Source organism: Podarcis tiliguerta, assembly GCF_965153285.1.
Source record: "Podarcis tiliguerta genome assembly, chromosome: 17".
NCBI classification, from domain to species: Eukaryota; Metazoa; Chordata; class Lepidosauria; order Squamata; family Lacertidae; genus Podarcis; species Podarcis tiliguerta.
In genome coordinates, this window is record NC_139550.1 from 26,828,731 (window position 1) to 26,853,175 (window position 24,445).

A 24,445-nucleotide genomic window follows, 5' to 3' on the forward strand; every position below is an offset into this window, starting at 1 on the left:
GTGAAAGTGCGAATTTACAAATATAATGCATATGCATCATTATGTAAAGATTTCATATATGTATTGCTACATTAATAATAAATAAATAATTTTTTTTAAAAAAATCTATGTTTTCCCAATTCAGAGTGTATAGAAATGTCATGGAAATTGTGTGACGTCCATTGTGGTGAATGTTGGTTTTCTGTTTTTGGTTTGGACTGTGTGCTATTCTGATTTTTCCCTTCCCTCTGACGTCAACCTTTGCTCTCCTTGTGTCTTTTAGGAGTAGAGATCCAGCAGCTGTGCCTTGAAGTAGCGGTGACCCAGGCCCAGTCGTCGCAGAACGCTGCCATGCTTTTGGGCATGTGGGTAGCCCCGCCTCTCGTCTGCAGTCTAAGCGTACGTATCATCACTCTGCGGGCCACCACGCCCAATGGCTGCCCTCCTCTCTCTTTGCCAGGCTCATAATCGGCACATATAAGTTTCCGTAAAACGGAGTGTCTAAGGTCCTAGTCAAATGGAGTGTGGGGAATCATCTTGGTCAAGCCATGGCCATCTGCCAGCACCGGATGTCAAAGATGATGTCAGGTGCCAGCAGGGGAAAAGGCAGGTGGATGGGATCGAAAAAGGCTTCTGAAGAACAAGTAATCAGCTGATCATAGGGAGTCCAATGTACAGCACAGGACTCTTAGAAATCACTTGCAGAGATCCCTTTCTAGCGGAGGTGTAGTGGCAGTGGCGTAGCATGGGTTGTCAGCACCCGGGGCAAGGCAAGTAATTTGCGCCCCCTAACCCGTGGATTTGCGCCCCCTAACCCTAACCCCCAGACGTTGCGCCTGGTGCGGCCGGGCCCCCCTGCACCCCCCACACTACGCCACTGCGTAGTGGGAGGGTGTTGCCCTGGGCACAGTTTTGGGGCTTGCTCCAGTGCCTTTTTCTATCTCCCCTCCTTCACATAATAATTTGTTATTTAACAAATTTAACGGGGCATTATCAGTCCAGTCCAATTCCTATGGACACGACTGAGGAAAGATTTTGGATTTGTAGGTACTTAACACTCACAAAACATCATTAAAAGTTGTGTGGTTGTTGGTTTGTTTGTTTTTTAAATAACCCTTTAGCAAAATTATTATTCCTTAGAGACTAACTAAGTTTGCTCTGGGTATAAGCTTTTGTGTGCATGCACACTCCTTCAGATACACTGAAACAGAAGTCACTGGTCTGGTGACTTCTGTTTCAGTGTATCTGAAGAAGTGTGCATGCACACAAAAGCTTATACCCAGAACTAACTTAATTGGTCTCTAAGATGCTACTGGGAAAAAACGTTAATTTTTTTTATTTACAGTGGTACCTCCGGTTGCGGACGGGATCTGTTTCGGAGGTCCGGTCGTATCCCGAGGTTTCCGCAACCAGAGGACTGCTTCTGTGCATGCATGCATGGTGAAACCTGGTAAAATACTTCCATGTTTGCCGCATGCATCCCGAAGTTTATGTAATCAGAGGGTTATGTAAACGGAGGTTCGACTGTATTTCGTCTGCGTCAGACCAACACGGCTACCTACCTGAATTAAAAAGGTAAAGGTACCCCTGCCCGTACGGGCCAGTCTTGACAGACTCTAGGGTTGTGCGCCCATCTCACTCAAGAGGCCGGGGGCCAGCGCTGTCCGGAGACACTTCCGGTCACGTGGCCAGCGTGACATCGCTGCTCTGGCGAGCCAGAGCCGCACACGGAACGCCGTTTACCTTCCCGCTAGTAAGCGGTCCCTATTTATCTACTTGCCCCCGGGGGTGCTTTCGAACTGCTAGGTTGGCAGGTGCTGGGACCGAGCAATGGGAGCGCACCCCGCCGCGGGGATTCGAACCGCCGACCTTTCGATCGGCAAGCCCTAGGTGCTGAGGCTTTTGCCCACAGCACCACCCGTGCTACCTGAATTACTATTCCTGTAATAGAATATCACATTCATTTATGTGTGATACGCATACAGTCAAACCTTGGTTCCCAAACACCTCCATTTTGGAACGTTTTGGCTCCTGAACGCTGAAAACCCGGAAGTAAGTGCTCTGGTTTTCAGAAGCCAAAAGTCTGATGCAGCTTCCATTTGAGTGTGTGAAGCTCCTGCAGCCAATCGGAAGCCGCGTCTCAGTTGTCAAACATTTTGGAAGTCGAACAGGCTTCCAGAATGGATTACGTTTGACAACCGAGGTTTGACTGTATTCTTACAAAGAGGATGTTTGCCAAGAATATTAAAGTAAAACAAGCCATAGGGTCTAATAACATTTTTCCTAACGCTATGAGACAGTCCTTGTTGGGGTTCCCTAATACCTTAATATCTGCACTTTAGGCACAGGCCAAGAGATACCTTTTCACGTCCTTATCTGTGTGGATGAAACATGTAGCGGAAGACAGGTTGCAAGCTTTCACAGAAGTCTTCATGGTGCAGCATTTTGAAGCAAAAAACCAGCCACAAGACCTGGATCTTTGCTGGAGTATTTTGCAAGGGCTCAGCCAAGCCATGAAGCTGCCTAGCTCTGCCCAGTACAGCTGGAGCTGCCTTTGCAGGACTGCAGAGAGGATATTTGAACTTCTGCCAAATGGGATTCGGGTAAGGAAAGTAAATATTTAAAGTATTAGGGCGGTGTTGGAAAAGGGGCTCCTTTTAAGACAGTAAGAATGACTGAAGAACTGGGACAGCTACAGGGAAGATCTTTGGCCATGAAATCTGCCGCTATGCATGGGACAGTTAAAAATAGGGCTTGTGCACAGAAATACTGTGTTGTGGTACAGTGTCCTGGTGGATTGTTTTGTGTGTGTGTTTTTAAAGAAAATGTGACCAATTTGAGAATAATTTAAACAGCATTAGGAATGGAATCTGCTTCGCGGATGATTATGGAGTTGAAATAGACAATAAAATCTGGTTTCCGTTGCAGCAAAATGTCAACATTGCCGTTAGCTAGTTTTACTGTGTTTCGCTTTTACATTACGCACTGCGGTGAGTTCATGGTAGAAACTGAAGTACAGGGTAAATAAAGAAAAAACAAGTTTTCTTTGGGACCCCATGCGGGTAGTACAAAAGGGGTAATGGACTTACATGTCCCGTAATCACGTATTATTTAGTGTAAAGGTAAAGGGACCCCTGACCGTTAGGTCCAGTCGCAGACGACTCTGGGGTTGCGGCGCTCATCTCACTTTATTGGCCGAGGGAGCCGGCGTACAGGTTCCAGGTCATGTGGCGAAACCAGAGCAGCGCACGGAAACGCCATTTACCTATTTATCTACTTGCACTTTGACGTGCTTTTGAACTGCTAGTTTGGCAGGAGCAGGGACCGAGCAATGGGAGCTCACCCCGTCACGGGGATTCGAACCACTGACCTTCTGATCGGCAAGCCCTAGGCTCAGTGGTTTAACCCACAGCGCCATCCGTGTCCCATTATTTAGTGTAGGTGAGGATTAATTTGAGAATGATGGTACTTTTGCAGGGCCCCCTAGGGGTCTTCTGGTCTCATTTTCCATTGATATGTTTATCCACAATGAAATGCTTTCTGCTAATCTGTTGTTGAAAAGACAGGTGGCTGTTATTCCAATTTCCATCTATTTGAAAGTGTTTAGTGGGTGGTTAGGGTAAACGAATATATATATATATATGCGTTCCAAGTTGAATTTAGAAACTTTGAAAAGGGAAGTGTTGGGGGGTGCTACTTTTATGATTTATTTAGGCTGTTGGCTTTGCTTGGTTTTAAAGCACACATTCGTTTTTATCTTTGCAGCAAAGTGAAGTGAAGATGTATATACACGCAGCAAAATGTCTCTCGGAAATGGCAGACACAGAAATTGACCGAATTACCCAAGTTTCAAAGGTAACTGCAGTCTAGCTCTCTAGATCTTTTTCCAGAAATGGAAAACCTTTCTTTGTAATGCTCTAGACTGCATTAGCATTGCAAGACATCAGGGCATACAGCACATGCAATTTTGACTTAATCGTCCCAGTAGTTATTTTTCTTTTGCAAAAGTATTTTATGGTCCATCTTTACAACTACACCCTGTCAGAGTGTAACTTGTGGATGCTACGGAATAAATCAAATTATAGCCAGCCATAAAGAAGATCAACAGAGACCTCCGTTCCAGAAATACAAAATGTCTCTACTTTAGCATGAGGGAATTTTTCTCCTCTTCTCATAATAGCTAGTGAAAGTTTGCATCAGAGAGTTGGTTTCCTATTTCTCATCTACTTCATGGCTTGTTTTGCAGAACAATTTGGAAAAGGTCACATTTGTCAAAGTTTATATAGTTTCCCAAGGCAGATTTCCTTTGCTGAGATGGAACGACGTGATTAGTATTGCCGTTGGGTGCCAACAGAAAGAAACCATTGTGTGGATGTTGTTGCAGAGCTTCTATCATGCGAGAATTGTGAGCCACGAAAACACAGGTAAAAGCTAATAGCAAAAGAGATTGTGTGGTCCGCAAGCTCTCTTCCTTGCTATCTGTATAAGAAGGGCCCAGTAATAAAATCTCTTTATAATAATAATATTTTTTTATTTATACCCCGCCCTCCCCAGCCAAGACCGGGCTCAGGGCGGCTAACAACCAATAATAAAACAAGTTGATTAAAATGCAATTTAAAAGATTAAGATACAACATTAAAACAAGTAGGGAGCAATCTCATCATAGGAGGAGAAAGGAAAAAGAAAAAGGGGGAGGGAATCAAACTGAATCTGAGCCAAAAGCCAGGGGGAACAACTCAGTCTTACAGGCCCTGCAGAAAGAGATCAGATCCCGCAGGGCCCTGGTCTCAAGAGACAGAACATTCCACCAGGTCGGAGCCAGTGTTGAAAAGGCCCTGGCTCTGGTTGAGGCTAATCTAACTTCCTTAGGGCCCGGGACCACCAGGGTGTTGCTATTTATGGACCTTGAGGCTCTCCGTGGGGCATACCGGGAGAGGCGGTCCCATAGGTACGCCGTGAAAGGCTTTAAAAGTCAAAACCAGCACCTTAAATCTGACCCTGACCCTGTGAGGAGCCTCGCTGCAGAATTCTGCACCCGCTGGAGTTTGTGGGACAACTTCAAGGGCAGCCCCGTGTAGAGCGAATTACAGTAGTCAAGCCTGGAGGTGACCATTGCATGGAGCACTGTGGCCAGGTCAGGGCGGGAAAAGTAAGGGACCAACTTTATCCCCATTTACTGCTTGTCCTCTGCACCCTTGCGAGTTCTTCTATGAGAGGCCTGCAGAAATTAAAGCCAACCCACCAGATTTTGCAGTCCCAGGCAAAAATCAGGGGGCGGGGGTGGGAAAGAGGTTTACCCAGCCGCTGTTGAACTGCATTTTGCTCAGTGGGACACAAGTTGTGTAGGCTTGCCCTATGTGAGAGTGCAAATCCCATGTCTATATCATTCATGTAGCTCTGTGTGGGGCTACCTTTGAAGGTGACCTGGAAACGGCAACTAATCCAGAATGCGGCAGCTAGACCAGTGACTGGGAATGGCCACCGAGACCATATAACACCGGTCCTGAAAGTACATTGGCTCCCAGTAAAAGATGGGAAGGCCTGGGAAAAAACCCAGAAAAATTGGAAAAAGCCCAGGTTTTTTCCCGTTTTTTTTTGGGGGGGGGGTGTTGGGAAAAAACCAGGTTCCCCCCATTTTTTCAGGGTTTTTTCCAGGCCTTCCCATCTCTACTCCCAGTACGTTTCCAAGCACAGTTCAAATTTTAAAACCCTAAAAAGCCTTGGCCCAGTAGACCTGAAAGAGCGTCTCCACCCACCATTGTTCTACCTGGACACTGAGGTCCAGTGCTGAGGGCCTTCTGGCGGTTCCCTCACCGCAAGAAGTGAGGTTACAGGGAACCAGGCAGAGGGCCTTCTTGGTGGCGGCGCCTGCCCTGTGGAACACCCTCCCAGCAGATGTCAAGGCTATAAGCAACTATTTTACTTTTAAAAGACAACTGAAGGCAGCCCTGTTTAGGGAAGTTTTTAATGTCTGATGCTGTATTGTTTTTAATATTCAGTTGGAAGCTGCCCAGAGTGGATGGGGAAACCCAGCCAGATGGGTGGAGTATAAATAAATTATTATTATTATTATTATTATTATTATTATTATTATTATTATTTATTTCAGGTATCTCTTTTTTGGCGGGGTGGCTTTGTTTTACCAAACGGTTTGGAAACAATGATGGTGAAATGGTGAAAATATTCTTTTGTTTATAGAGTTACGTTGTTGCACCCATCAACGCTAATTCTGAATGCCTTTGCTATTTCTTAGTTGAGCACATGGGCAAAACTGAAACTTAGAATAAGGATGGGGAAGATTACCTTGTTATCTTTAAAGTGCTTCAAAATGCATGTGCGTTTTTGCCATTATAGGAGTCTTAAAGAGAATGGCATGGCTCTTGGAACTGATGGGATATATTAAAAACATTTCCTTGAAGACAACATCCATACAAAATGTGGCTCCAAAAGAGGTACATTCCCAAAATATATAATTTTTTGTTTTTCATAACAGTGGGAAAATGACTTTATTCATGATATATGCCCCTTCCTGTGGAACATGTGGAGATTTCTTCCCCTCGTAAAAGTCATCTTATTACTTTCGTAATGAAAATGTCAGATTGCTGACAAAATATATCAAAATGGTTGTTCAGAACACATGTTTAAAATTTGGAAATTGACCATCTGGCCTGCCTGAATGTAAAAACAGTGATGGAATCTCAAAAGAAAATATCACTGTAGATATACATCTACTGCAGTTTTTTTTTTAAAAAAAGTTTTTTGAGCACTTATAAAGCCATCTGTGTAATTTGCTAGATTCAAATAATTCAGATGGATTGAGCTGCTTTCCTTGCTATTTCTGTGTTTTACACCAGCAGAAGCTCTTGGAGAGACGCGCAATAAAATTCCCGATTCAAAGACTTCTCTGCCGCAGCAAATCTTTTGTGCTTTTGTGTGCACTAGCTTTTGTGTTTGTGCACCTAACAAAAAAACTGCAAAGCAGGCCTCTCCAATGCCCATTTTACAGGTGTGCTGCTCCATGGCTGTTCAGGAGGTTGGTGGCTGAGTTGAGGTTTGAACCATGGCCAGATTCCAAAATAAAACAACAACAAGCCCCTGAAATTCTTTTGAGCTTCTGAACTCCATTTTCTTTCCACATGGCTGCCTTGGCTTTATAGCCCTTTCCAGGCGTTGCAGAGCCCGTTAGCAAAATCTGCATCTGTTTCCTGTCTAGGCGGTCAGCTTCCTGTTGTGGATCTTTGCTGCCTCCGTGGTGGCCTGGGCTGACCACTCCGCGCCGCTGCTGCTTGGCCTCAGTGCCAGCTGGGAAGGGGAAACAAGATCAGCGTTGCCTGCAAATTATTTGGGCAAGCGCCCGGGAGATAATCTGGCTGCGCAGGAGACCCTCGCTCTTTTCCCAGGCAGCCTGCAGAGTCTGTTGGCTAAAGAGCCTTGGAAGGAACAAACACAAAAGGTATGTAGCAAGCCTTCTGGTTAGAGGAATTTCTATCATCAGTGGACTCGTACTGAGAGTTACGTATTTCTTATTGATTGGATTAGTGTAAATGTTGTTATGAGTACTGTGCAGACAGAACATAGGCCATGTCCATGTGTCTATATTACTATTGGGTCTTTTTGTACATAGCTGATTTGGCAATTTGTAGCCTGAGTCTTATTCAGCGCACTTAAGGTGATATTTGCATAAAATCAGCATACAGAATTATTACCTGGAACCAAACATGCCGTAAAAACAGACATTATTAAAAGCGACTCATAAATATAAATGAGAACTCTGTCAGATGCGAGCAAAATGGGATAATGAAGATGTCTCAAAAGCCATCTATGCAAACATTAAGCTCCGGAGAATGTTGGGAAAGTTTCACATTTAGTCATGGTGTTATTTCTTTGTTAAATGGACAAAGCAAGCGTAAGCAATGGGGCTTAAAAACAGATCAGAAGTGTGGAGAAGGGAAATTAGCTATTTCCTTCCTTTAATATAGTTATCACTACACTAAATTTCATTGCATTATAACACCGGGGTCTGACTTCCCCTTCTATTTTCTGTGCGCCTGGGGTTTCTTGCACTGATGTTGCATAAAAAAGTAACCGTTCAGATAAAAATTGTGCTGTAATAGAACTGTATACCATATGTAGTAGAAATGAAGGCTTGCACGACTTTTTATGTCTGTGTTTGAGCTAATATTTCCCATAATATTTGTTATTTTCATTAATATATACACTCATATGTGCTTTTTGGTTCTTGTCTGGAGAACTACATTGCAAAATTCAGAGAAGTGCAAATCTCAAAGAATGGCTCTCTTTCAGTTTGCATATAGTTTGGCAAAGTGTGAATTCAGCAGATTTGCATTTAAACACAAACTGCAACTAATCTCTCCATCATCCTTACCTGGGGAGCAAATGGCCGCCTCTGTGCATTTATACTAAGCCATGATTTGGTTAGCATTGCATATATGAACCAGCTCAAAGCCTGAATATCTGAAGGTTAAGGATTGTGGTTAAGGATTGGCTGCAAACCAGGACTTGGATTTGAAGTAGATTGCAAACTGTAAGTGTTAACACCTATTTTGGAACAGACTATACTGAAGCACATTTCTCTTTCCTCGCAATGTGATAAGCAGATCTCACTGGTGGCCCTCTGGGCATGCTCTCTGGCACTTGTGTAGCTCACAAGCTCCACTGAAGATTTGCAAGTTTTACCAGACTAGGACAAGGAAATGTGGTTAGTGTGCTAACTAGAGCTAAGCATTCTGTTTCCAGAAAGGCAAAAGTGTGAAGCCTCATAACATGTATTATGAGATCATCACATCTATTTTGCATCATTCCCCAGAAGTGCTTTCCACTTTTCATGTGTAAGCTTAACGGTGGTAATGTTTTTTTCAACCTAAACTTACTCGCCAATTCTGATTTAAGGTATACCGGTAAGTAAATCATACTAGCGTTTTAACTTTTGATTTCTTCCTAGTTCATTGACTGGCTATTTAACCTGATGGAGAGTTCAGACGAAGTGCTATCCCAATCTTCGAGGAATCTTTTGAAAGGTACTGTTGCATTTGAGTACTTACAGCTTTTCAAATTGGATAAATACCAACATTACGTTTCAGAAGGAGGGTTACGCTGTAGACTTTTATAAACGTGCTTTGTTTAGTGATCAGTATTTGGGATGTAATTGCATGCCTCACTTAAATAGCAACTCACATCCCTTTCTCCCATATGTATTGATTCATCTATCAGCTTAGGTTAGAAAGGAAACTGTCTTAAAAGGAAATCTTGGCTTCAGTTTCAGTGGCAAGTTGGATGTAGTCTAGTCTAGCCCTTAGTTCCAGTACCCACAGAACCTTGATCTGGGTCTTGTGTAAAGAAGTATGTAGATGCTTAGGTTTTGGCACTGGCAAATTGAATGCTTTTACGTTTTCCTCCTTCTTGTCAGCGTTCAACCTTGCCACTGCTGCACATTGATCTGTTTAACAAATTGTACAGAGAGTCTGAATGGAATAGTTTGGGGGGGATGTTTTCACACACACACACACACACACACACACACACACACACACTAGCACTGTTCAACTTATACATAAATGACATTGTCCAGTGTCTAACATCCCGAGAGTATCATGCCCCTAAACTGGCCACAAAACCCATCTCAATTCTACTATATGTACATGACGGTCTTCTCTTATCCCTAACAAAAGTAGGCCTAAGAAGACTGATCAGAGCATTTTCAGGCTATTGCCAGAGAGAACAGCTGGCTCTGAACTACAAGAAAACCAAAGTCATGGTTTTCGCAAGAAATTATAGGCCCCCACAGTTGGCGTATAGACAACCAATCGAACAGGTCAAATCAAACAGGTCAAAGTTCTCAAATATTGTGGCCTTTTTTTCATTTCATTTCACGCACACACACACCAGCGTATCCTTAAAAACATAATTGTGGAGGCGCAATTGCGGGGTTGACTAATGCTGTGAATGTTCCTTATTTTCTCAGCATCTCTGCTGGCTCTGCGGTCTCTCCCAGAGTTCAGGAAGAAGGCAGTATGGACAAAGGCTTATGGCTGGTAGCCTCCTGGTGTCGTCTTCACATGTCGAGCTGTTGTCAAGATGCAAGGTGCCCAAGAGGTGTTATGTGGTTACACTAAGGTGTGTAACGTGCTTTCCGTTCCAGAAAGATTGTATCCGGATAGAAAGTTTTGACAGTGCAACAAAAGCTTCGTGATACATTTGGGTGAGAATTGTCTGTTCCAGAGAGATCGTTCCGTTACAGAAAGAGTATACTGTGCAACCCGGTATCGTGATGCATTGGATGAAATTGTCTACAGCTTTGTGATAGAACTTTAAAAAGTTGCCTGGAAATCTTGCCTGTTTGGAATCCATGTCAAAAAATATGCTACAGGGTATTTAATAAATGCAAAGCGTTTGAATCGGAGGAAAATAACTAGTTCTGTGCACCCATTTACTCGAGACTTTGTATATGTTATTCAAATGGTAGACCCCATCTGCTGTGAGTAAAGCCTTTGGGCACTCTTAAAGTAGCACGTTGGATCCTGGCTAATACAGTGGTACCTCCGGTTGCGGACGGGATCCGTTCCAGAGCTCCGGTCGGATCCCGAGGTTTCCGCAAGTGGAGGGACCGTTTCTGCGCATGCGCGCGGTGCGGTAGAGCGCTTCTGCGCATGCGCACGGGGCGAAACATTTCTGGGTTTGCCGCTTTCGCAACCCGAAGTTTATGTTACCTGAGGGTAACATAAGCCAAGGTGCTACTGCAAATGCCTGTGTATGGATTATAGCATGTGTTGGTTGGCAGCCTTCTGTCTTGGGAGACAATGGAGTGCGCCTTTAGGGGTGAAGTCAAACTGCTGGAAGGTTACAGCACCTGCTGTGGATGGAGAAACTGATAAGGGAGACACATGGGGGGGGGATTGGGGGGTATCTGAACATATTGGAAAAGAGAGTATCAAAAGAGAATGGACCACCAAATCTAGAGGCTTGCCAGGCACACAGCAGAACGGAAGATGAAGAGAAGTTTACATTTTCTCCAGCCTGATTTTATTTATGAGGCTCCCATGGACTGTAGGATTAACAGTGTTTAATCAGCTCAAGTATTATCTTTTGCCCTTTTCCCAATCCTTACCATTGACTTTTACACCACTTTGCACCCCCTGGAGCAGTTTTTAAGGGGTTCAAGGGGAAAAGCAGAAATTTCTATGGACTAGTGAGAGTTTGTTGTGCGAGTGGAACAGCAGGCATTAGATACAAGCCGTGCAGTATTATAGGTGAAATGCAAAGTCTGAATTTCACCTGTAATATCACATGGTTTGTATCTAATGCTACTGTTCCACTTGTACAGCAGACTTATACATCTCCAACAAAAGTACTACCCTTCTCTCCCCCCCCCCCTTAAAAACTGCTCCAGGAGGTTGTAGGACCCTCTGGAACAGATTTTGGGACCACACAGGGGGAGAAGATGAATTGGACATTCTCACAGTGGAAGCAGAAGTCCTCTTGCACAAGAAGAAGAAGAAGAGTTTGGATTTGATATCCCGCGTTTCACTCCCTTTAAGGAGTCTCAAAGCGGCTCACATTCTCCTTTCCCTTCCTCCCCCACAACAAACACTCTGTGAGGTGAGTGGGGCTGAGAGACTTCAGAGAAGTGTGACTGGCCCAAGGTCACCCAGCAGCTGCATGTGGAGGAGCGGAGACGCGAACCCGGTTCCCCAGATTACGTGACTACCGCTCTTAACCACTACGCCATACTGGCTCTCAAGTGACACTCCATCCATACAGCACTATGGAACATCAATATTCTCTTCGTTTTAGATATACGCACTGCTCCATTTTGCATATATAATTACAAATCTTTAAACTTCTAGGTTTCATTACATAAATGTGTTGAAAGAGACAAAGATATCCTTTTTTCACATTTAAACAAAAAATATGTTTCCAGTGGCTAGAGGTTCGTGAATGATTTAACCAAAAATTCCAATTCCGTGGGAAAAGTTAAGACAAACATTCCAAATCTTCCAAATATTTGCACCAATATATTTTGCCTGTGTTGGCTCTGAGGCAGTTTTCACCAGGATGGTAATCCAAGTCTGGCTCTTACCGCTTGCGCAAATCGGTGGCTCACATTATGCGATGTTTCTCCATTTGGAGAAGGGTGTTGAAATATTTGTGTAGATAAATAACTAGTGTGTTGGGCAGAGAGGGCTAGGCTTAGTGTCCTCCTCCCTGCTACTAGGCCAGGCTTCAGAACACAGCATCCCTGAGGACCCAGGCTGGGCTGCTGGTGATTTTTGCTCTGGGCCCCCTTTAAGGTCCCCACCTTGAGGGCAAACCCTCAGAATCAGCTCTATCGCAGCTGAGTGCTCTGTGGTGCCATATCCCCCACAATCCCAATCCCAAATGTGCTTTAAAAAAACCACAATTCTGCACCAGATTCAGGGTTCTGCTGCACACACAAACACTCCTCACGCCATGTGTGTCATGGGATCTACTTATCGAGAGCGTGTGTTGCCGTCTTTAAACCAAAGTTATCCAAATTACTGTCTCATGGTACTGTCTCGTTTTAAAGTCATGGTCCACTGCGCTTAGTTTCACGAAGGGCATTTACCACCAGGCTTCCTCAAGCCACTTCCCTCACTCCTTAAGGAAAAGGTAAGCTAGCTTCGTTTGGCCTTGATGGTCCAGCTTCCCAGTTGAGCCTTCCGTTCCATGTAGAGGCATCGGACAAGGAGGCACGCACCTAAATTCAAACCAGAACAGGCTCTGAGTGCAAGAAGGTAGAAACCAATAAGGAGAATGCAACGACATCTTGTTCTTATGAAGCCCATTCAGGTCCCTCTATGATACAATAATCTTTATTGTCATTGTCCCATACAGAACAACAAAATTGAAAAAATCTGCATCAGACATTCAAAAACCAACAAGCCTGCCATCCCAGCTATCCCAGCCTCGTTAACCCCCTAAAAACTCTGCTACCCCATAACTGAATACAATATACTCCCATAGAGACTACCTTTCACTTAATTTAAAACCAAAATCGCATTTGGATATTTCTAGTCCTAGTCTAGGGATCTTCCAAGCCGTTTTCCCCTCAAAACATGGGCTAGAGTTGTAGTTATATGGTGAATTTCCCTGAGACCTGCGGGCATAGAGTGGTATACAAACTTAATACATTTAATAAATAATAGTAATACAGTGGTACCTTTGTTCTCAAACTTAATCTGTTCCGGGAGTCCGTTCGACTCCTAAAACCGTTTGAAAACCAAGGCGCAGCTTCCAATTGGCTGCAGGAGCTTCCTGTACTCAATCGGAGCCGGACGTCCGGCTTCCCAAAAACGTTTGCAAACCGTAACACTTCCAGGTTTGGCGGCATTCGGGAGCCGATTTGTTTGACAACTAAGCTGTTTGGGGACCAAGGTACAGTCATACCTCATGCTAACGTTTGCTTCAGGTTGAGCGTTTTCAGGTTGTGTCCCGCGGTGACCCAGAAGTAACGGAATGGGTTACTTCTGGGTTTCGCCTCTCACGCATGCGCAGACGTGCAAAATGATGTCATGCGCAGAGGCGGTGAATCGCAACTCGCACATGCAGGTTGCGTTCTGTTCAGGTTGCGAACGGGCCTCCGGAACGGATCCCATTCGCAACCAGAGGTACCACTGTAATAATAATAACAGAGATGCCCAGATATGGTTGTTACATTATGTAGCCCCAGTTCTTCACTTGTGGAAGACTTTATTCTTTTGGTTCTTTTGAGCGGCGCTTGCTTCTTTCGCCCCATGGAGCCTCGCCATTGTCCTGCGGCCGTCGCCACTCCCTCCCTCCCGGCCGTCGCAGAGCATCACGGGCACCGCCAACCGTGCGGTTTGAATTGACCAATCCATGGCGGCATGGGGGGCGGAGCTAGGGGGAGTGGACCTGAGGGATGCAGTCTTCCCTCAGGTCCACTCCCAAGGCAGAAAAGCAGGCTGCTCTCAGCAGCACATTTGGCCCAAGAAACAGAAGAGGGATATATATACAAACAACTCCCAATTCAGTCCCTACTGAGAGACTTGGGCTACAATACCCCAGGCTTGCCAAGCTCCAGTGGCGTAGCGTGGGTTGTCAGCACCCGGGGCAAGGCAAGTAATTTGCGCCCCCCCTCCCGCTGCACTGTCCCTCCCCCAGATAGTCCCTCACTCTCTCTCCGCACCGCACCGCACGCCTGGCACCCTCCCCTCCACAGTGGGTGACGACCCGGCGGCTCGGATCGGATTCGCACAGCCAGCACTGCAGTAAGAGAGAGTGAGTGAGCCAGGTAGGGGCAGAGAGCTGCGACTCCGAGTGCCCCCCCCCCAGATGTTGCGCCCAGTGCGGCCGGGCCCCCCTGCACCCCCCACGCTACGCCACTGCCAAGCTCAGCTTTTTGTGTGTTTGCCAAGAAACTAAAAACTTACCTCCAGACAACATCGCCATGTATATTTTTAGTACATAGGGAAAGTAGACGGGTATATCAAATGGTAAGGGCAGCTGGGTTGAGTAAGTGCCGTAGGTTTCAAAGTGAGGTAGCGATTCATATATGGCAAACTCTGGAGAGGGGGAGGGGAAATAGATAAAAAATTGATTTAGTGGCTTGTAAGTGAAAAATCTCCCAAAGAGCAAAATTAAATGTCTTAGGCCTTCCTTTATGATAAAAAGTTATAATGGATAACTTAATGCAACGTAAGAGCATCTATAATTATCGCAGGCGAGGTTCCTTCTGCTCCATGTCAAGCACAATAGACAGGCAGGTTTTCAACGGCATATAAAAGTCAATTTTTAGCAGGGCAGATACTCTGTACTTTGGATGGAGTGTAATGTAGTCACCAGAAAGGTTTAGTGCTTGAAATGCATGATAAAAGGTAAAGGTACCCCTGCCCGTACGGGCCAGTCTTGACAGACTCTAGGGTTGTGCGCCCATCTCACTCAAAGAGGCCAAGGGCCAGCGCTGTCCGAAGACACTTCCGGGTCACGTGGCCAGCGTGACATCGCTGCTCTGGCGAGCCAGAGCCGCACACGGAAACGCCGTTTACCTTCCCGCTAGTAAGCGGTCCCTATTTATCTACTTGCACCCAGGGGTGCTTTCGAACTGCTAGGTTGGCAGGTGCTGGGACCGAACGGCGGGAGCACACCCCGCCGCAGGGATTCCAACCGCCGACCTTTCGATCGGCAAGCCCTAGGCGCTGAGGCTTTAACCCACAGCGCCACCCGCGTCCCTCTGAAATGCATGATAAATTACTATTATTATTATTATTATTATTAAATTTATATACTGTCCTATACCCGGAGGTCTGAGGGCTGTTCACATAAAAGGATCACAGTATATGAAATAAAAACAATATCAATAACCCAGTAATACCCCCCCCAAAAAAAAGAGCCACATTTTAAAAGGGTATGGGATGTTGATCAGGTAAACCAAAGGCCTGGTTAAAAGAGGAACGTTTTTGCCTGGCACCTGAAGGTGTGCAATGAAGGCACCAGGCGAACTTCCCTGGGGAGAGCATTCGACAGACAGGGAGCCACCGCAGAGAAGGCCCTGCTCTCTTGTTGCCACCTTCCGGACCTCTCAATAAAGCATTAATCTGCAGCTATGACAGCACAATAAATCAAAGCCTCCATTCAGCCCAGGCTCCCTGAAATAGTCCTTCAAAACCCATTTGAAAGTTGGAGGAAAGTTGGTGATAGTTGGGAGGCAAAGAATGGCGCACAGTCCATAGTGGGAAGGGTTTCATGTTTGTCACAGATGTGCTCTATGGAGAATTTAGATATTTGAAATTCTGTCAAGATTTTTTTATATTTTTTTTTTATTCCATTATCCCCGATATTACATCATAACAATTATTATTATTCACAATTTCACAATTTCCCCATTCCCCCCGGACTTCCCTCAACCTCCTTCTCTGGTTTATTTCACCATAATATTATGCCTGCATATTGCCTTTCCCCCTCCTTTTTTATATTTTAACTTATAAATTATATAACTTTTGCTAATTAACAGAGAGACTTCTAAATAAGGACAAAAAATCCTTCAAGAAAGACTGGGAACCATTTTCAGCCTGCATGCAGAATCAATCCAAAGACTTGAACTCTTTAGCAGCTTTTGAATAATCACTTACAATCCTGTCAAGATTTTTTAATGTTTAGTACACAATTAACTGGGACGCGGGTGGCGCTGTGGGTTAAAACCTCAGTGCCTAGGGCTTGCCAATCGAAAGGTCGGTGGTTCGAATCCCGGTGGCGGGGTGCGCTCCCGCTCTTCGGTCCCAGCGCCTGCCAACCTAGCAGTTCGAAAGCACCCCCGGGTGCAAGTAGATAAATAGGGACCGCTTACTAGCGGGAAGGTAAATGGTGTTTCCATGTGTGGCTCTGGATCGCCAGAGCAGCGATGTCACGCTGGCCACGTGACCCGGAAGTGTCTTCGGACAGCGCTGGCCCCCGGCCTCTTGAGTAAGATGGGCGCACAACCCTAGAGTCTGTCAAGACTGGCCCGTACGGGCAGGGGTACCTTTACCTTTACCTTACACAATTAACTATTCTGAAAGAAAGTTTGATGGTGTTCCGTCTCCTTGCAGCAGACTGTGCTTTTCAGATATTGCCGAATTGCTGCTCCCATTTTCCGCAGTCAATGCTCATCCTGATTGGGGCTTGTGAACATTGGTTTGGAGACTGCATCACAAAGGATGCGAGAAAAATTTGAAGGATAGCTCTGTTGCAATTTGCATCTTGCATTTGCAGCATTGCAAAGTGAAATATACTCAGAGTCGAGAGTGGATTTCATGCTCTTTATTCAGTTCATAGTGGTGTGGATGAATGAAAGTCCCCTCAAAGTATCTGCTTTATATACATTATTTACACAATGGGCTGCACGTGATTGGCTAATTCCGGAATTCTCCTGTAGGCCAATCAGGTTGTGGATTCACTTCCATCTGGAGCCAGATTGGGTGGCTCCTGCAGACCAATCATACTGCTGCATTGTTTTAGGACCAATCAGACTGCTGCATTTTGGATCCTATTGTTCTAGGACCAATCAGACTGCTGCATTTTGGATCCTATTCAACTCAGTACATAACACAAAGGGTCTGCTTTAAATGTGTGTTGAATTGAATTTTTCCTCCACCTCTACTCAAAAGTAAGCCCCTTTGGATTCAATGGGCATTACTCCCAAGCAAGTATGCCTAGGGTGGTAGCCTTAGAAATCAGGTACCCTCATGTGCCCTCCCTCTGCCTTTACCTTCAGCCAAAACCGACAGAGGATACAAAGGAATCCATAGCGTATAATGGAGCCACGTCAATTCTCGAAAATATGTTCCTGTTACTGCCAGCATACAGTAAGTATATCTAGAATAAAAAGCAGGTGAAAAGAGGGTGAGCCACGTTCTGATTTTTCACTGCTGAAGATGCTGATTAGCTGAAGTCTCCTTTTAGTAACTAAACAATTAAACCCCTGTGTTGCAAACAATTATCAGTAATATCCAAGGCAACACGATGACCAAGTACAACAATGCGATGTCAATATGAGCTCTTTATATAATCTATATGGAACATTGAACAGTATGAAATATATGAAATATGCACTCTCTGCAAAACAAAATAAACAGAAATCTTATAAATCTCTAAAAGTCACAAAATATGCACTCTTGATGGATTTTCTTGAAAACATAGAACCATACTTATGTTTATTTGGTTCTATGTTTTCAAGGGGATGCGGGTGACGCTGTGGGTTAAACCACAGAGCCTAGGACTTGCTGATCAGAAGGTCAGCGGCTCGAATCCTGCGACAGGGTGAGCTCCCATTGCTCGGTCCCTGCTCCTGCCAACCTAGCAGTTTGAAAGCACGTCAAAGTGCAAGTAGATAAATAGGTACCGCTCCGGTGGGAAGGTAAACGGCGTTTCCGTGCGCTGCTCTGGTTTGCCAGAAGCGGCTTAGTCATGCTGGCCACATGACCCGGAAGCTGTACACCGGCTCCCTTGGCCAATAAAGCGAGATGAGCGCCTCAACCCCAATGTCGGTCATGACTGGACCTAATGGTCAGGGGTCCCTTTACCTTTACTATGTTTTCAAGAGAATCCATCAAGAGTGCATATTTTGTGACTTTCAGAGATTTATAAGAAGTCTCCTTTTAAGCAGCAACTTGACTGCTGAGATAGCTCAGTTGGTAGAACTTCGAAGGTATCATTTCACCGATCCCGATCCCCAAAATGTGAGGAAGATGGGAAGCCAAAGAACAAGGGGAGCCATTGTTGTGGTGCCTTCGAGATGTTACTGGACTCTATCACCACAGCCAGTGTTTATTGGGACTTCACAGAGACACAGTGTTGCTCTTTTGTATTGCTGCTTTGTTTGCAAGCTAAATCACACAACCCCAACCCAAGTTGCATGGGGGTAAGCCCCACTGGGTTCAATAAGACTTACTTCTGAGTGAGACTTCACAGTTAGCCATCTGAAAACTCCTTACATTAATTTTTTTCAAAAAAAATAACAAATAAACAATTCTACAACATTTCAAATTTGACAATTAGTCATTCCACCTACGACTTCCCCTCCCTGATTCCCTCAAAAATTCAATTCACGCTGCATAATATTCTATACCTTCACCTTATCACAAAAGAAAAACAAAAAGTTCACCCCAGTGCTGTTCTTACTCAAATCCTATTTGCGTTTTAACATATTTACACTGAGTTTTTACGTCTTCTACAAACATTTTCCAATCTCCTTTAAAATCAGTCTCTTTCTGATCTCACGTCAGACGTGCTGATGCTACATATTCTATCCATTTCAGCTGCCATTAAATGACACACGAACTCTGGAGCTTCTGAAATGATCTTGTCCTCTCTCCCAGTAGGAAATAGGCAAACAGGCAATGTCTAAACTTGATTGTCCACATAAAAGATAACCACTCGAATCTCTAAGGGCTGCTGTGTTTGGAAGGCGAGAGCACCCACCTCTTTTCTCAAGAGTTCTATGTTGCTTGGATTTACTAGGTAGTTGCCCTGTGCTTACTTTATCTCTGTTGCCTCAGGTAAATAGCAGGAACCTTGAAAAACCAGTTTGCTCACATTTTTTGCTCTTCCGACAGAACTGTGCCCCCTTCTCTCGGTGCAGCCTAAAGCTGTGGCCTTCAGCTTTATCAGACCTGGGACCCACCTTTATCCCAAACAGGAATATGCAGACTAATTTAATAGTCTTCTTACCATATATACACACACGTATGGTGATCAAGTTGCTCTTGCAACCTGCCTTAGATCAGGTCGCGGATCTGGTTGGGGGACCCAAGCAATGGCCCAAAGCAACCAATTTAATCCACACGGTTTCTGGGTATCTCTCTCTCTGTTTCTAAAAATCTAGGTTCAGTGTTTAATCTAGGGAAGGCTGTGTACCAACACCTGACCAATGAGGAATTTGTCAGTAAATGGCAGAAAACCATGGCTAAAAAAGCCACCTCTATTGGTCTGTCTCCCCCCCAACTGTATTACCTGGGTTATAAAGGCGCCCAAAAGATATTAAAGCAAAGATTATGGGATAATACACACAGTGACTTGCAATCTCGATCACACGCAGTCTGTAGTCCGCTGGCAATAGGAGTACAATATGGGTTTGTCTTTAAGTTAACATCTTGCATTAAAAACCCGACAGTACCAAAATATCGAAGGCTTTTCACCAAAGCCAGACTAAATGTCTTTCCTTCTGCAGTGTTGGATGGCAGGTTGAGAGGAGTTCCCTACCAGGACAGACTTTGCTCGTGTGCTCAAGACATCAATTCTATAAAACATATTTTGTTGCATTGTGCAAAATATGAGCAAGCCAGGGCTGAACTGATACTACCCTTGCTGGTACCTTTCGTGGGAAAATCAGAGGCTCACTATGTCAGGTTCCTACTGGAAGACCGGACAAATGCTAGAACATTAGCAGTGGCAAAGTTTTTATCGGTGGTTGCAAGAACCAATGATCCCTATATTCTGAACAAAATGCTTGTTTAACCTGGAGGTAGGCTGTATGAATTGTGTATTGCTTTGTAATGATTTGTTGGGTCTCTGAACCGTTATAAAGATTGATGATGAAAAATCTAGGAAAATACACAATTTGTAGACTGCAGCTAGCAGCAAGGCCAAAGTGATAAGTAATGCTGGGAGTAAGTGAGGGAGTGCCCACGCTTTGTCCTTTTTCTAGTCTTCCCAGGATTTGCTTTTACAGGAGAAGCAGACCAGATAATGAAACTTAATCGCCCTCCGAATCTAGATATGGAAGGCCGAAAGAAAAACCATTTGGTTTACTTTGGAGGGACGTGTATGTCTGTGTCAAGTTCTTACCTGACTACATCAAGGAAACTCCAGAGGAAGAATAAGATGCACACAACACATTTTCCTTGAATTTCTTCTTGACTGACAATCACAACAAATAAGATGATGATTCTTTCTGCGATCTGGAAATGAGGGGAGAGCAGAGGATAAGGTCATGGATTGGGTTCTTCTTCAGCAGCTGTAGCCTCTGGTTTGTGCAACGGGAAAAGTACGTGTGAGATTCTGGGTGCTTCCGGACAGATGGTATTTTGGGATGGGACTCATGCACATACTGGCGAAACCCCATTTCCTTGAGAGATTCAACTTTTTGCGACAGGGACAAGGGCAGCAAAATGCCCTGGAAAGTGTGAGGTGACACTTGGCCCAACACAACGCCATCTAACCTCCCCACAAACAAATCAGAAGAAATTAAATAGCACCATCTAATCTCCCCACAAATAAAAATCAGGTTGAATGCTCAATAAACAGGTCATCTAGAAGCAGCCTGTTTTAAATGGAGGAGGAAAACAGCTCGCATGGCAGCAGCCGCGTTGCAGAAAGAATCAAGGCGATAGAAGCATTTCGTACAGATGCCCACACAGAGACAGTCACACATTCTGTGTTTTACGGCTGCGTTCTGTGGTCCTGCCTCTCCTACCTTATTTGCCACCAAGTATTTTATGCAAAAAGCCTCTCTTTGTAACCACCTCTTTCCATATTGTCAGGGAACTGCCATCGGAGCCAGAGGGAGAGGGAGGGCTCCAGAGGGATTCCGGAGAGCGTCCCGGGAGGGAGAGAAGCAGCACATCTTCTGGGGAAGGAAATCAGCGTAGCACTAGTGGAGAAGGGGGGCAGATGGGGGAATCGGCAAGGTGGCTCCAAGACTCTTCGCCGGGGACCAGCGGGGAGAGCACGGGTCCTCCGATGCCCACACCCTCCCTGCGCAAAAGGCTTCCACGCAGGGAGAGTAGGCGAAGACTAGGCGTCAAAGAACTTTTATGCTGGAAGAAGTTCAAGAAACGCCCACTGATGGATTCTGCCAGCGATTGAGACAGCCACGGGTGAGTGGCTGTCCAGACAGAAAGGGTTCACTCAGGCAACCCACCCAGGTGTGGCGCCGATTTACGCACGAGCAACCCCTAGAACCATTACACATACCAACCTACCCGGACCCTGAGATCATCTTCTGAGGTCCTTCTTTGTGTGCCTTTTCCATGTGAGGTCTGGAAGGTGGCAACTCGAGAACGGGGCCTTCTCTGCAGTGGCTCCCCGTCTGTGGAATGCTCTCCCCAAGGAAGTTTGCCTGGCGCCTTCATTACACACCTTTAGGCACCAGGCAAAAATGTTCCTTTTTAACCAGGCCTTTGGTTGATTTGATTGACATCCTATGCCCTTTTTTAAAAAAAAATGGGGGGGGTGCCTATTGGGTTGTTGTTTTTATTATTATTAGGTATCTTGTGGTTTTATATCTTGATTTTATTCTGTGAACCGCCTTGAGACCCCCATGTATAGGGTGGTATATAAATTCAATCATCATCATCAACAACAACAACTGTTGCCCTTAGTCACTGGATTTGTATGCTCAGCAGACTCTCGCAATACCGTTGGAATTAATTTTATTTTACATCCTTATATACCGCTTATTATCAAAACAGTCCTTAAGTAGGGTAGAAGAAATAGCCAGAATACCTTCCCCCTGCCGGCAACATATAAATCTATACGATGGAGCTAAAAGAATGTGCTGCCAGATGAAACAATTGTTGTTGTTGTTTAGTCGTTTAGTCATGTCCGACTCTTCGTGACCCGATGGACCAGAGCACACCAGGCACTCCTATCTTCCACTGCCTCCCGCAGTTTGCTCAGACTCATGTTTGTAGCTTCGAGAACGCTGTCTAACCATCTTGTCCTCTGTTGTCCCCTTCTTCTTGTGCCCTCAATCTTTCCCAACATCAGGGTCTTTTCCAGAGAGTCTTCTCTTCTCATGAGGTGGCCAAAGTATTGGAGCCTCAGCTTCACGATCTGTCCTTCCAGTGAGCACTCAGGGCTGATTTCCTTCAGAATGGATACGTTTTATCTTCTTGCAGCCCATGGGACTCTCAAGAGTCTCCTCCAGCACCACAGTTCAAAAGCATCAATTCTTTGGCGATCAGCCTTCTTGATGGTCCAGCTCTCACTTCCATATATCACTACTGGGAAAACCATGGCTTTTACTATACGGGCCTTTGTTGGCAAGGTGATGTCTCTGCTTTTTAAGATGTTGTCTAGGTTTGCCATCTCCTTTCTCCCAAGGAGCAGGCGTCTTTTAATTTCGTGACTGCTGTCACCATCTGCAGTGATCATGGAGCCCAAGAGTGTAAAATCTCTCACTGCCTCCATTTCTTCCCCTTCTATTTGCCAGGAGGTGATGGGCCCAGTGGCCATGATATTCGTTTTTTTTTGATGTTGAGCTTCAGACCATATTTTGCGCTCTCCTCTTCCACCCTTATTAAAAGGTTCTTTAATTCCTCCTCACTTTCTGCCATCAAGGTTGTGTCATCTGCATATCTGAGGTTGTTGATATTTCTTCCAGCAATCTTAATTCCGGTTTGGGATTCATCCAGTCCAGCCTTTCGCATGATGAATTCTGCATATAAGTTGATGAAACAATACCCGCCCCCCCCAAAAAAATAAAAAAATAAACATAGCAGCATGCTTCAAAAATGTCCAGGGAAATGATTCGTTAGCCTGGCCACCCGGTACTTGCAAGGTGGGAGGACTGGAGAGAGGTTGTCATCTGCTGCCATCTGGACCCCACCCCCTGCCATCTGCAATGACTTCTACCCGCCACCCCCTGAGTAAAAGCACCATCTGCTTCCTCTTGCCAAGGCACATCCTGATTCATAGAATCATAGAATAGAATCATAGAGTTGGAAGAGACCACAAGGGCCATCGAGTCCAACCCCCTGCCAAGCAGGAAACACCATCAGAGCACTCCTGACATATGGTTGTCAAGCCTCTGCTTAAAGACCTCCAAAGAAGGAGACTCCACCACACTCCTTGGCAGCAAATTCCACTGTCGAACAGCTCTTACTGTCAGGAAGTTCTTCCTAATGTTTAGGTGGAATCTTCTTTCTTGTAGTTTGGATCCATTGCTCCGTGTCCGCTTCTCTGGAGCAGCAGAAAACAACCTTTCTCCCTCCTCTACGTGACATCCTTTTATATATTTGAACATGACTATCATATCACCCCTTAACCTCCTCTTCTCCAGGCTAAACATGCCCAGCTCCCTTAGCCGTTCCTCATAAGGCATCATTTCCAGATTCACAACATGCAACACTTACTAGACAACTTGTGTACATCACAACTCATTCGGCCTGCCCTCTACTCCCGATCTGTTCCCAATTTTCCCGTTCAAATCATTTGCACTATGTAAAGACCAACCCTGCGCTGCCCATTACTCATCCAATGTCACCCGTTCCTCTCTGCGCTCACACTTCTCATGCACCCTCAACACTTGCAACGCACCCGATCTCCCTGACATTTCCCTCTCAAGCACCAAACCAATTGCTGTGTCTGCCCTGCTAACATGTGCCGCAAAAACACCAGGTAACACACACACAAACCATCCAGTAACCTGGCTCTTGCCAATGTTGCTTTCTTCCACCCAAGACTCTCAGCCAACTGAATTAGGGCCTAGCTGCGTATGATGTAGCTACATATGATGTAGGGAGGTGGGTGGCGCTGTGGGTTAAACCACAGAGCCTAGGACTTGCCGATCAGAAGGTCGGCGGTTCGAATCCCCACGACGGGGTGAGCTCCCGTTGCTCGGTCCCTGCTCCTGTCAACCTAGCAGTTCGAAAGCACACCAGTGCAAGTAGCTCCAGCGGGAAGGTAAACGGCATTTCCGTGCACTGCTCTGGTTCGCCGGAAGCAGCTTAGTCATGCTGGCCACATGATCCGGAAGCTGTATGCCGGCTCCCTTGGCCAATAAAGCGAGATGAGCGCCGCAACCCCAGAGTCGACTGGACCTAATATTGGTCCGGGGTCCCTTTACCTTTACATACGATGTTAATTTGGTGAATGAAATGGATGCATTTCATTTTATAAATTGCAGGTACAATTTGGGGGGGGGGGGTGTTCAGAATCAGGGCCAAAGCATGTGAAAGGAGGGTTATAGATCTTTCTTGTTCCAGGGAAA

General features: G+C 45.3%; 2 protein-coding genes across 6 annotated transcripts in view; one reads left to right on the plus strand and one right to left on the minus strand.

The window, feature by feature from the left end:
* Nucleotides 1-10,405, plus strand: part of FOCAD (focadhesin) — a 141,826-nt gene extending 131,421 nt beyond the window's left edge. For 4 of the 5 annotated variants that reach the window (XM_083419283.1, XM_083419282.1, XM_083419281.1 and 1 more), the window contains exons 37-44: nt 263-378; nt 2,322-2,582; nt 3,745-3,834; nt 4,226-4,403; nt 6,334-6,431; nt 7,193-7,432; nt 8,942-9,017; nt 9,962-10,405. In XM_083419283.1, the coding sequence (XP_083275409.1) occupies nt 263-378; nt 2,322-2,582; nt 3,745-3,834; nt 4,226-4,403; nt 6,334-6,431; nt 7,193-7,432; nt 8,942-9,017; nt 9,962-10,035 (1,133 nt within the window). In that variant the 3' untranslated portion in view covers nt 10,036-10,405. Of the gene's footprint in view, nt 1-262; nt 379-2,321; nt 2,592-3,693; nt 3,835-4,225; nt 4,404-6,333; nt 6,432-7,192; nt 7,433-8,941; nt 9,018-9,961 lie in introns of all 5 variants that reach the window. The other variant, XR_014506269.1, reaches the window with a different exon arrangement.
* The window catches only part of HACD4 (3-hydroxyacyl-CoA dehydratase 4), a 28,216-nt gene continuing 13,603 nt past the window's right edge, over nt 9,833-24,445 (minus strand). The window contains exons 4-8 of the mRNA XM_083420750.1: nt 20,299-20,411; nt 17,222-17,328; nt 14,409-14,540; nt 11,728-12,715; nt 9,833-11,474 (exon numbers count right to left, since the gene is read on the minus strand). Coding sequence (XP_083276876.1) covers nt 12,633-12,715; nt 14,409-14,540; nt 17,222-17,328; nt 20,299-20,411 — 435 coding nt within the window. The 3' untranslated portion in view covers nt 9,833-11,474; nt 11,728-12,632. The remainder of the gene's footprint in view (nt 11,475-11,727; nt 12,716-14,408; nt 14,541-17,221; nt 17,329-20,298; nt 20,412-24,445) is intronic.